Below are 12659 nucleotides of genomic sequence, written 5' to 3'. Positions count from 1 at the left end.
AAGGGGTACCCCTTCAATTTCTTCCAAATTTTCGTTTTTGGTCAATAACTCCCAAACCGTTGGACATACGGAATAATTGCATATGACCTTTCTTGTAGAGGACGACGAGATCTACAATTTCCATGTAAAAGTTTTTCGCTAGTATTAATATTTAACGAGTTATTGACGAAAAACGAAAAAACGGTTTTTTGCAAATTACTCGTAAACTATTGATGCTAACGAAGAACTTTTACATGAAAATTGTAGATCTCGTCGTCCTCTACAAGAAAGGTCATATGCAATTATTCCGTATGTCCAACGGTTTGGGAGTTATTGACCAAAAACGAAAATTTGGAAGAAATTGAAGGGGTACCCCTTGGAAAAATCTCGGAAAAATCGAAAAAATTTTGTTGTTGTTTATTATTAGCAATGTTCTTCCGACGTCTGATTTCTTTTGAAAAAATGCGTTTCTAAAGTGCATAAACTTTTGGGATTGGTTGTATAGCCAATACATCCTTAAACGCGATCACGTAATTGGCTATGGAGACTCGTACACGGACTGAAGATCATCAGATACGACCACTTTATAATCTACAATCGGTCCAAATTTATGAATCAGCAATATCTAATAAACCACGCAATTCAATTTACAAATCATCTGATACCAGCTACAAATCGGGAACGGCGATTGATATCAGGGAAAGCGAGCGTTACATCGGTTTCGTGATTCGGTCAATTAGATTTTACACGGATGTTTATCGATCGCACGGCACGAGGAAATCGCGTTCGGTAGTGTTTTCGATGTCTCGCGCCGTCGATCGCGGTATTTCGAAAGGGAATGGGCACTGCAGGCTTTATGGATTATAAGGTAAACGTAACCGAACCGATAGACACGCTCTTTTGTTCGTTATCAAGTAGAAAGGCGGATGAAATTCTCCCTGATACTCGCAACACTTTAATAAATTCTTACAATGTTCGCAATGAAATTAAACCGAACTTCAGAGTAAAGTGGTACAGATAATTAAATAGCACAGTAGTTTACACCTTTCGTATATTTACATAGTAAAATAATGCACGTGTGGTATCATTCAAAGATCTGATATATATCATTGCACATTTCACTTTCAAATCGTGAACAGAACCTGCTTCGCGTTTACCAATAGTTCTAAATGACATTTGATCTAATCTTTAATTATTCTAATTATTTGGAAAAATGGCCGAACTGAGAAATGAGCAGTTAACTGCCACTAAGTCGTATAGCATTCCACCTACGAGAATAGTTTATAAGTCAGTGTGTTACAAACTTTCTCTGGAACTAGTGCTGCAACCCTTCATCAGTTCGGTTCATTAAGCCTTAGTTAATTCACAATCTCGCTTCAGTAAATTGCTCATTGCACCATTATATATCTCGTCATCGCTTATCGGTTTAAAAACATTCAAATGATCCGATGAAAAATCGTATGGAGAACATGAAATTCTCGAGTCACACTATAATTTCTCAAGCACGTGGTGCTTGTAATAATTTTACAACTAGGTTGGAACGTTGTATAAACATGGGCCCGTCGGAGACGATCGGCGCGTCGGGTTTTACTTGGATATCGGCGCGGCGTGATCTGTCGTCACGGTTTACGCACATGTGTGCCGCGGTTTGTGGGCGACCTCGTGCCTCCCTGTAAAACACATACAATCGAAAGAGCGCGCGCGTGACTTCTTCGCGAAAATCTACCAACGTTTCCTTCAATGTCGTTCACGCTACCTTGAACGGAGTTGGTTAACCCTTTAAAGACGAGGTGGAGTCTCGACACACATTCCTTTAACGAGCTAGAAAAACAGGGTGACTTCACTCACAGTCGCAATCGCGTAAAAGTATCCCAATGAGTATTTCATAATTAATTGACGGTGCATATAATTATGATAAATTCGCGTGTTAGATTAGATTTATCAGTGAATTTCACGAGACGTGAATTTTAATTGTTATCTGGAATGGATGATTTTTATCCAGTTTTATGGCCATAAAGTGTATCGAGAAATCGTGTAAGTAATAAACGAGCCGTTCTAGCTAATTTTTTTATATCTCTAATCTGACATATGTAATTAATAGCCTGAGCGCGCACAGAGTTTATATATGTATAATCAATGGAGAACACGATGGTTGATAATACACTTGGAATTCTCAATTACAAGCCTTAAATATAATTTGTAAAGCTAATGGTGAAGCATGTGTAGAATAATATCAGACGAGAGTATCTCGTAACGAGGCGGTTAATCGCCTTGACATTGCGTCAAGCGAATCGGGGTAAAGAATCGCTGATCCATTACGTGTTCAGGTTGCATTCGATACGGAGAACCGATAAAGGGGATCGAGCGTATACTCGTTCGGATCATTGTAGCAATTATGTATTCTGACAGGTATTAGGCGTTCCCAGGCTCGTAACGTCGATGGAATCCTCGATCGTAAGCGCGCGTAACGATTTCATCAGATTTTACATAACAGAACACGGCGAACACGATGAAAACCGAGATGATCATTGCCCGTCGCAGGTGCAAATCGCCTTTTTCCATCTTGCAGCTCAATAGAATCGACTGAAATAGAAGGTTTGCATCACCCGATACTGACCCCTGGCTCTTTAGCGTCCAATGGATCGACACATACTCTGCAATTAATTAACATATTGATTTCACGGTGTACAATTTTGCTCCGACTCGATTCTGGCTACCAATCTTTTTAATAATACTTTCGAATCTCGTTCGGATAGAACTTTTTTTACCGAGCCCCATTAAAATTAATTGCGATCAGGTTGATTTTAGATTTTTCGAAAGCCGTTTTTTGTCAGGGAATTGCGAAACGGGTGAAAGCAGAGTCGATGTGTAATAACTCTACCATCCGTAGTACGTTAATTATCTGTCGAACGCACGAGATTGGGCAATTTGTCTAGAAAAATGATTAGCGAATAATTCACCTGATCTTGGTCTAGTATTAGCGATACGAAAAATGTGAAATTCGACGTTCTTTCTCAGACGATTCTGGTGACGTTGGTTTTAATGGTTCTGGCAGTGGCTTCGTCCCAGGACTACAGTCAACTGTTCGCAGGATTCGGACCTTACCTCAGGGAAGCATCTGCGATGCGAGATCCACGGTCCAACAGAGGTAAGCAATTTCATTTGGCATACGTATTAGTTTATACAGTACGTAGATTCCACTATGGACAACTAGATCCATTTTGCATATACAATACTCTATTACATATCGAATGTGCAGTAAATGTATCTTATGTACTGACAAAATGAGTTATAGAAAAACTGACAAGTCAAAGATAAGATCAATTTCGATTCATAACAGGATTTAGTCAGACGAATCGTTTATCACATACCATTGTGTAAGGTCAACGTTGGTGTTCTGACATTTGCGAGCCACCACGTGCGACTAATACGTAACCAGGATACGCGATCCTTGCTGTCGAGTGGAACGCGCCAGCGGAATGGGTGCCAAGTTCACACTCGGGTACAATAAATAACGCCGGGAAAGCGTATCACAATCTAGTTCGCCTGTTCAATCAGTTTTCTTTAATTAGTTCATTACTCCTACCGTCAGTCGATTATCAATTCTCGATAAATAATTTTCGCTCGTTCATGAGATAATTTATGTAAAAATGAGAACGAACATTCAAATGATTTATTTATGCAAACTTCAAATATTTTTATAACTTAGGAAATATGTTCCATTTCATTTTGAAAACAGGTAACTGATATAGATCGTTGGCACGAGGATTCTGCATAAACAACACTTGACGAGATACAGTAGCTCGGTCGTTGGCCATTGTTAATTAGCCGGAACAGAATTGATCAGGTGTTCGAGCGTCCTGGTTTCGCAACAGTTCGCCGCGAGTTCGATCAAGATCTCGGTTGATGTTTATTGTAAAAACGATTTCCCCGCGCGGACATTAAGGGGACCGTAGGCACAAAATGACAGCACACCGATTAATATTCGCTCGCGGTAATAATTACTTCCCTGTTCAACAGATTTCCATTCGCTTTTCCTTGAAAACCGCTCTCTCATCGTGAGAGAACTCGAGGTTTATAGTAAATAACTCGTGCTCCTAATCCATTGTTACGTAAACGTATGTAAATGTAATTCGCATTAACGAGAAGGCTTATGCGTTTGCGGCGTTCATAATGAAACATGTGATCACCGTTCAGAGGACAAGACAAAATAAAATAACTGTTCCTGTTTACGTCTAACGTTTTAAATCTGCTTAAGTTACGTATGCTCCTAATAGAATGCGATCAAAATTTCATCTGTTGGAAAGGTCACAATAATTTAATGAAAAGTTACGAAACTCGGTTCGTGACTCTGTCCTCGGTCGTGATCGAGCCAACTGTATTGGACATTGTTCGGCAAATGAAATTACTTAAGAGAAAGACTCAAAGGGTCCCGTGATCGCGATCAGCGACCGTGAAGGCCAAACCGCGGCTCGTGCAAAGAAGTCCGTAAAACTTGAAACGATTTGTGCTCCGATTCGCAATTTTTTTTTCGTACAATCTCGTTAATCTTGTCCCATTGGAATGTTGCGTCCGTAAATTGCAATCGAGTTATAAATGATCGAATCTTATATCGTAAGATCTTCGTTTTTCATAATGAATTTCGTAATACAGTCCGTAGTGCATTTTTCATAAGAAAATTGCTCAGCATAAAGGATATAAGTCAAGTAATTGTATTGATAGCTTCTGAATGGAATGCTAGTTGAGTTTGAATGATTGCAAGTGACAACCGGTTACGAGGCGGTGTTTACTATTTTTCATAATTATTGCGTGTACTCGAGGTGAGACGTTTCTGATTGAAATTCCAACGGAATAGGGTCGTCGAATATTATGAAAGCGTTTAACTATCGGTCTGACGAATGACGTTTAAGAATTCGCATGCCTGTTTTCTGTTTACCACAAATTGCTTGAGTGGGTTAATTGAAAAGTTGCAGGACAGCACGATTATTGTCCGACCTGTAACTAGGGTTGCCCACGTTCTATTTCTGTTCAGAAGCAATTTAGAGACTTACACGATTTTTAACTTATAAAATTAGTCTCTAAGGATAATTCATAGTAAGAAGAATTTCATTTTCGAGGAGAATATCGCTAATGGATTTTGTATTTTAATTCAGGTCCAGTGCTGTTCCCGCCGGGTCCTCCAGCTAATTCCGAGGACTCGAGTGGAGTAATAATTGGTGCAAGTGGATATGGATTCGTGCCGCCCAACACAGGTAAATCCTCGGTCGGACAATGAAGACTAAAACGGAGCAGCAGAATGGCACGAAATCTCTGTTAAAAAAGACACCTCCACCAAAGACTCACCGTGACCAGCCAGTAGTTCATTTCCGGGGTAAACCCTCTCACACCCCGAGCACTTGTCGCCGTCCCTGTGCACCTCACTTGTGAATAAATCGCTATTTATTTGTCGTCGCACAGACCCTCATTCAATAGGTTAATGCATAGTTTCCTTCGAACGATTGATCGATCATGTGATTAAAATTATCGAAATGTCTGTATATTTATTGACACATGTAACAAGGCAATTCAGTGTTAATGTTTAATTACGATGAATGTCACAGTCTCCTTAAAATGAGATCCATTCGTCATACCATTCAGGTTGTCTGGGTTCTTTTAACATTTTTAACAAGACACCCACGTCGTCATGAAATAAGTCTTGTACCAACAGTCTAGCAATTCCTTAAATGCAGGAATTGATCGAAGGCCACGCGTTCGATCATTCTTCACCCTGGCCTCCACCAAATGTCAAATATTGCGCAACACCGCGGAAGGCATCACCTATTTAAAATTCTTGAAGCGATAGGAAACTTGTAAATATAGAAACGCAACTGCAAACGCTAACTTAAGCTTCCAATCACCCGTGCTAATTGATACTAATTAGCAATCGATTCCCAATGTATCTGTCCCGACGTACAGTCCTCACTAACACTTTGTAAATAAAAATAAACGTAGAACATTTAAAATACAGGTAAGTGGTTTGATACATCACTTTCGCATGAAATGTCTGTTACACAAAAATTATTTTCGAACCGGGTTTTGCAAAATGAGACACCAGAGATCGTCGAGGTCCGAAGTAATGTCTCACCGGCACTCGCATGACTCACACGATCTCCGTAGTCCTCTTCCTCTTCCTGGATTACCGATTTTCAAGAAGTAAACGGGAATAAAAATTCTCACTCGCCGGTCCTTCATTATCGAGATGGGAAGAGGAAGAGGAAGGGAAATGGGTAGTTACATACACCGGCTTCCTGGAGGAAGAGCCAGCCTTGGGATCCACTTATCGTTAGAACGGCGGGGGTCAGTGAAAGTAAATCTCGTTCGGCTCGTGACTTAAACTCGTTTGCGCGTAACCTCGGCTGGGCCACTGCGCGAGACGTAACAGGTGCACGAGGTCGCCTGGGTCGACAAGGTCGCCTCTTTTTTGGTCAAATCCCGAGATCAACGCTCTCTTTAATTTCCATCCTCACGGCCAAGTTCGCCGTCTCAGAGCTCTCTGGTTCGAACGAAGATAAATCTTATTTTTACTGGCGTTCGTTTTGGATTTCGCATAAATTATTATTATACTTGGAAGACCAGGTCTTACGTCGGTCTGACGTAAGCTTTAAAAGCACTTCCAGTTGACTCTCAGAAATTTGCAATCTTCAGATTTATAATATCCGACAAGGGTAATTACGCGTCGTTCGCGGTTTTCTTAACGAGATGGATTTCGTCCGGGTAATCGTAACGAGCTGTTATTTAATCAGCCATGAATTTGTAATGGCCACTGTTTTACGAGTACGCGTTGCAAAAATCACTGACCATAACGCTTTTTTATTACGAATAATAATACTCAATTAAATCGCTTAATACTTTCCGCACCCTTCGGAATTAAATCACCGAGGATATTCGTTTTAATGGAGGGTTTCATCCGAATGTTGCAACCCTTTTTTAAATACAATACCATAGTAAAGGAATTTCCCATAAAAACATGACGCAATACGATATAAAATCAAATTAAAAGAGTCTCTTAGCTTCGTAAATCATTTTATACAATCTCTGTCGATGACAGTAAAGCAAGCACCAGCCCTCCGAGCCATTCAACTGTCACAAGCCTTCAATTCCGAAACAATAGAAGGGAGTAACTCGAAATACTCCATATAGCAAACGAAATAAAAGTGGGAATAAATCTCTCGGCGATCCAACTAGTGTCATTTCGAAGCTGCGCCGCAGTTTATCTTCCTCGTTAAACCATCTAATGCTCTCGCGGTCTCAACGTAAATCTACGAAAGTTGGCGTTGATTAACGTCGCGACACGTTAAGAGTCCAGAAACTGTTGCGCGGCGATAACCTGAGAGATTAACTCGCGTCGAGATAACAGGAACGAGGCATAATTTAATTCACCGAGCACTGCCTCGTTTCCCTTAATGCCTGCGACGAAGCCCCCCCTCCCCCGCATCGTTAATATCGAGATCGTCCATTTTGATTTTCGGGGGTTCCCTTTCTGGAATAATCAACCGGAAGGTACGTAATTACCGGACAAATTCATGAAGATTTAGGTGTTAATGATACAGTTTCGCGCCTGCCGGTGAAAGTTCGATCGGCGATCGAACGGAGAAAGGGACTATTTCTCGCACGTGTTCTCTCGAAGTTCACCCGACTCGACCCCTGATTTCTCTATCATTCACGTTTATCGTATGACGGATCGAGTACTCTATATTCGCTGTTTAACACTAGATTGCCCAAGGAAATTCCTGTTATAATATAGATTCACATATATAATATAGAATGCATAAATAGAGATATAGCTTTCATTTAACGGTGTATACAATTAACAAGAAAGAATAGCCAAAACATAATCAAAATGGCTTCTGAAATAAATTACTTATTTTTCAATGGCCAAAAAAATTTTGCCGTTTAATTGTGTCAATCTTTATTATTCAGGAAAGTTATTATAAATATAAAAAGTTATGACTATACCAAGTGCTTTGACACATAAATTTAAGATTTTTCAAAAAGTGGAGTTAATCGATGTGTGCACTGAACGGCTCACATATACTAAGTTTCAGTCTTTCTAGTGTCAATAATTTATCGGGTACTATTTGTACGTAAAGAATCTTTTTCAATTAATGTTCGATATTTTTTGGAACACGAAAACAATATGTTCTATAAATAAGCAAATGCTTTAGAGAACTCAAACGAAAGAGAAATGGGAAGCGGCACCCTCAATCCTTAATGCACAAGCACTCTTCAGGCTGTTCCCAGCCCGAGGGGGTCAAAATTTAAGATCGCCCTTTCGGAACGGCCTAATGGATCCCGCAGCTTTCTCCCCTCTCGGTTAAACTTTATTGTCAGCGACCAGCAACGGAAAAGCGAGCGCTTAGGCTGATGCCAGTGGGAAATATTCGTGGACGGAGGGTGACGAGGGTTCTGTAATTAGCAGCTTTGAAGTGGTCCCGTGGTCTGACTTCTCATTACCGGTCAGGTGTCCCGGCGATTAACGCGCAGAAACAGGACTTCGGTCGACTGATCTTATCCGCGAATCTAGTTGCCTCTCGCCGATACAATTCTGAGCAGCTGTTCGACGGACCGCATTCAGTTATACCTCAGGAAATTAAACTTGTTTCATATTTTTCTGGGTGAAACTCGTCGATCTCTGGAGAAATTTGATTTCACAGAAAATTGACTTCCGATGTGGGAAACGAAATTCAGTTCAATTTCTACGAGTACCTATTAATATCTCGTGAAATCGAAGACACAAGTAGAAAATGAAAGATTAAAGCATGCGTGTTATATTGAAATTTAATGGAATCGAAAACAAGGGAATGAAATTAGACATGGTGCGGGTTTTAGGGAATCCGATTTTTAATTTGTTAGAGGAGAAAGCGAATTTTACGCTTTAGAAACGAATGTTGAGAGTAATCTCAGAACTATCGTTAACGTTCTGTTTCAGCTTTCTACAGGTACTTTTACTATTAACGGACAGCGGAGGTAGGAGAGTATTCGGAATGGCCGTAAACACTGCCATCGACGGGGAAGTGGTATGGAAGTTCGAAGGAGGCTAAAGAACGATTTAGTAATCGTGGACCTCTGGATCGTCTTTGTATCATATTCTTCGTGGTGCGTCTAGCACCCAACAGCACCCTTAGCAGTATTTGTATAGAAATGACTAATATATAATATATCGTTAACGTTTTTTTATAACATACGTCAGTACAACAGAACCTCGATCAACGTCAGCTTTATAAGATTATTAGAAAGCAAAAATTTGTGCAATCATATGGTGAATCCTCAAAGCTAATTTAATTTATTGTTAATGTCAAATGATCACCGATAATGTTCACCGAGGATATATATAATTGTATTTCGATTTGCGTATCAGATAAGCTTTGAAAATTCTAGATAATTTAGTCAACGTAGTTTCGTAAACGTACGTACGCGTGCTTGGCTATTGCACCAGTTGATCGATCGAGCTGCACTTGAAATCGAAATGCGGCGAGGTATGCGGACCACACGGGAGCCTGGTTTGTCCCATCGGCTCACGGATCTATCGGCCCAGTCACTTTGGATCAATCTGCGTGGAACCGATAGCCGTGTACAAATCCTGGTTCGATAAACTTGTTAGTTGTTTAACGAGAACACTCCCTATTATTATGTCATAGCTGCGGTCGGTCCAACTGAGCAATACCCCGTGAAAATCGTCATTTCACGGTGTTCACGGTGACTGATAACCGTTGGATAATGCATCGAGTCACGTACGCGCGGTGACAAAAAGGCGTTTGATAAAAATCGCGTGAAGGGACCTTGCGAAAGTTTACCTCTCGACCGATTTGCTCCAGGTAAAACGAGTCTCGATCGATTATCGAATCTCGTCCGCAAAAACCGATTTCCTTAACGCAATTACGTGCAACGTAAACATTAACTGAATGAAATCGCGGCACGAAATTAAGGAAATATGTTACAATGTGTGCTTAGGAATTTGTTCAAATAGCTTTGGTACTGCAGAAAATTATAACTCCTCTGTAGTAAATACATTTGTAAAGAAATCTGTTCTTTCCATAATTAATGGAATGCTATGTTTGTTTGAATTTTTATTTTCATGTATAATTAATGAACTGTTGAGTAAAACGAAATTATATATTTTTATAAAATCGTGTAAATCATTTCTGTAATTTATCTCTTATCATGATAATAAGATAAGCATGTGAGTACAAGATCTGTAAGGTGTAAACGGGATTTCAAGTTTGGAAAAGGAAGAAGCTCAGTTCCGTCTTATGGAATCCGCATCGACAGTTTCGCACGCTGCGCTGAGTCAGCTCGGTTAATCGATGCCTCTATCTTTTTCCCTCCGTCAATGATTAACGAGACGTCCGTCGGATCATTAAGACTTACCGTTCGACTTAATTTTGCTCGTCTGGACGATCTTAATTACGTACGCGTCTCTACGGAGCAACCACGCGTCTGACTCGTCTATCTAAATCTACTTATGTATTTACGTGTTTAGAATAACGAGACCGTCATTTGTATTTTATATCGTCGATTTCTAATTGTCGTTTCAAATAAATACATATCTCGGTTTATTTTATATTGGATCGAAGTGTACACTGATAAGTGAATAATTTGCAAAATCAACTAACTTTTTAATCAAGACATTCGCATTACCTGTTTTTAGGTTTCTGGTTCGGTTACCATGTGAATACTTTTACGACGATCCTGGTTCTCTATTTTGCCCGTGATCTTACATCACTCGTGTACTTTAATGCTCGAGCAATCACACGGAAGAAAGCGCAGCAAGCGTATAATAAAATCGGAAGCAGCACCAATGCAATTACGCGAAATTGACGTTTGCTACACTGTCGCAAAACGAAGTTAATAACAGAAGATGTCCTAACGAAAGGGAAAGCAATTCCTAGTCATGAGTTTCACGTCCGGAGTACGAAGCACGATTCTGTTCGATGTTTTCAAGTACTTGTGTGCCGGAGAACGTGACACTTATTCCAAACTTTTTGTCACGAATTCCTAAATTTTCCTAGGGTAACACGGAAACCGCAAAAACGTCGTGAGAAAATTGTGACGGTGCCCCGGAAATTGACCACGTCGGTCGGTCGCGGTTTCGATATGGAAAGAATATGTATTCCGCGAGTCCACGCTTCGGTAGATATTTAGGCTCGCGGTGTACCACGTGTCGCTAATATTATTACGTAACAACTTATGGAGTTAATGAGAGACCGAGCGAATTCGAGGTGATAGTCCGTGAACATTCTTCCGTGGGGTGTCCCGAAACCAGTCCCGTTCGCCACAGGATTTTGAAAGCCGTTCGACCGGCCTCGCAGACACTTTCCTGCGAAATGGTTAGAAACTATTTCTATCCTAAATCGCACGTTAGTTTATTTGCCGATTTTATGGGGAACCGGTTTACATGACGCAATACTGGCGTTAATTAATCGTTAGCACCGAATTAATTGATAATAATTGGTAATTGTTACGTAAAGACGATCCGTGTCTATATCGGCCTCGAATGCAAAAGTGTAAATCATTGCAAGTGCGATTACTCGACACTCTTGTTTCCATAAAACTGTCAGACTTGATGCGTGGAATAGAATAATATAGATAGATATTATTACTAGGTATTACTATTGTGTACGATTTGTAAGGAAAATGTATATCTTGATATTGCAGAGCGTGACTCATGCCGCGGCGAAAGTACATTGCTACTCTTTGTTATCCCTTCTTGACCCGAATTCCTCGTGTTTATAAATTAACAAATACTTTAGAAAATGTTTAAACTCAGCAGACATCCAATTTTTAATTATGCAATAATTAAAAAATTTAATGATTACTTAAACGTCTTTCGATCTTCCCATCGAAGCTTGTAAGCACATTTAACTCTGAAACGGAAAGGGGGTAAAGCGTCAACAGAAACAACTTGGTTGGCTTTAGCAGAAGTGGTACGAAGGCAAACTCTGAACGCAATTCCTCGCGGCGAACCACGGCTGTAATGTCCCGAACGTTGGCGAATAATCCGATCAGCAAAGTTTCCACCGCACCGGTCCAAACGTAGCCAGTTTACTTATTCGACGGGCTCCCGATAAATTCGTTCCGGTGGCAGAAACCAGTGCCCGGTCACGGATAATCGATCGGTCGTTTGTCCGACCGACTGGAAGCCCGCGATACCGCTTCCAAGTTTCGCAATGTACAACCCCTTCTATAAGTCTTGGGCGCTATTATGCAANAACGTCTTTCGATCTTCCCATCGAAGCTTGTAAGCACATTTAACTCTGAAACGGAAAGGGGGTAAAGCGTCAACAGAAACAACTTGGTTGGCTTTAGCAGAAGTGGTACGAAGGCAAACTCTGAACGCAATTCCTCGCGGCGAACCACGGCTGTAATGTCCCGAACGTTGGCGAATAATCCGATCAGCAAAGTTTCCACCGCACCGGTCCAAACGTAGCCAGTTTACTTATTCGACGGGCTCCCGATAAATTCGTTCCGGTGGCAGAAACCAGTGCCCGGTCACGGATAATCGATCGGTCGTTTGTCCGACCGACTGGAAGCCCGCGATACCGCTTCCAAGTTTCGCAATGTACAACCCCTTCTATAAGTCTTGGGCGCTATTATGCAACGCGTAAACAAATCAGAAATTACGAGAGTATGAAAATTTGAGA

At 40.7% G+C, this 12659-nt stretch overlaps 1 protein-coding gene across 3 annotated transcripts in view; it reads left to right on the top strand.

The window, feature by feature from the left end:
- Window positions 1–10579, top strand: part of Wat (worker-enriched antennal transcript) — a 21614-nt gene extending 11035 nt beyond the window's left edge. For 2 of the 3 annotated variants that reach the window (XM_018033925.2, XM_018033924.2), the window contains exons 2-4: window positions 2998–3127; window positions 5133–5231; window positions 8948–10579. In XM_018033925.2, coding sequence (XP_017889414.1) covers window positions 2998–3127; window positions 5133–5231; window positions 8948–8973 — 255 coding nt within the window. In that variant the 3' untranslated portion in view covers window positions 8974–10579. Of the gene's footprint in view, window positions 1–1623; window positions 2575–2997; window positions 3128–5132; window positions 5232–8947 lie in introns of those variants that run through there. The other variant, XM_026818224.1, reaches the window with a different exon arrangement.
- The last annotated feature ends 2080 nt before the right edge of the window (window positions 10580–12659 follow it).

This window comes from Ceratina calcarata, unplaced genomic scaffold, assembly GCF_001652005.2.
Source record: "Ceratina calcarata isolate Rehan_Ccalc_2016 unplaced genomic scaffold, ASM165200v1 scaffold78.2, whole genome shotgun sequence".
NCBI classification, from domain to species: Eukaryota; Metazoa; Arthropoda; class Insecta; order Hymenoptera; family Apidae; genus Ceratina; species Ceratina calcarata.
This window is presented reverse-complemented; position numbering and strand designations above follow the sequence as displayed.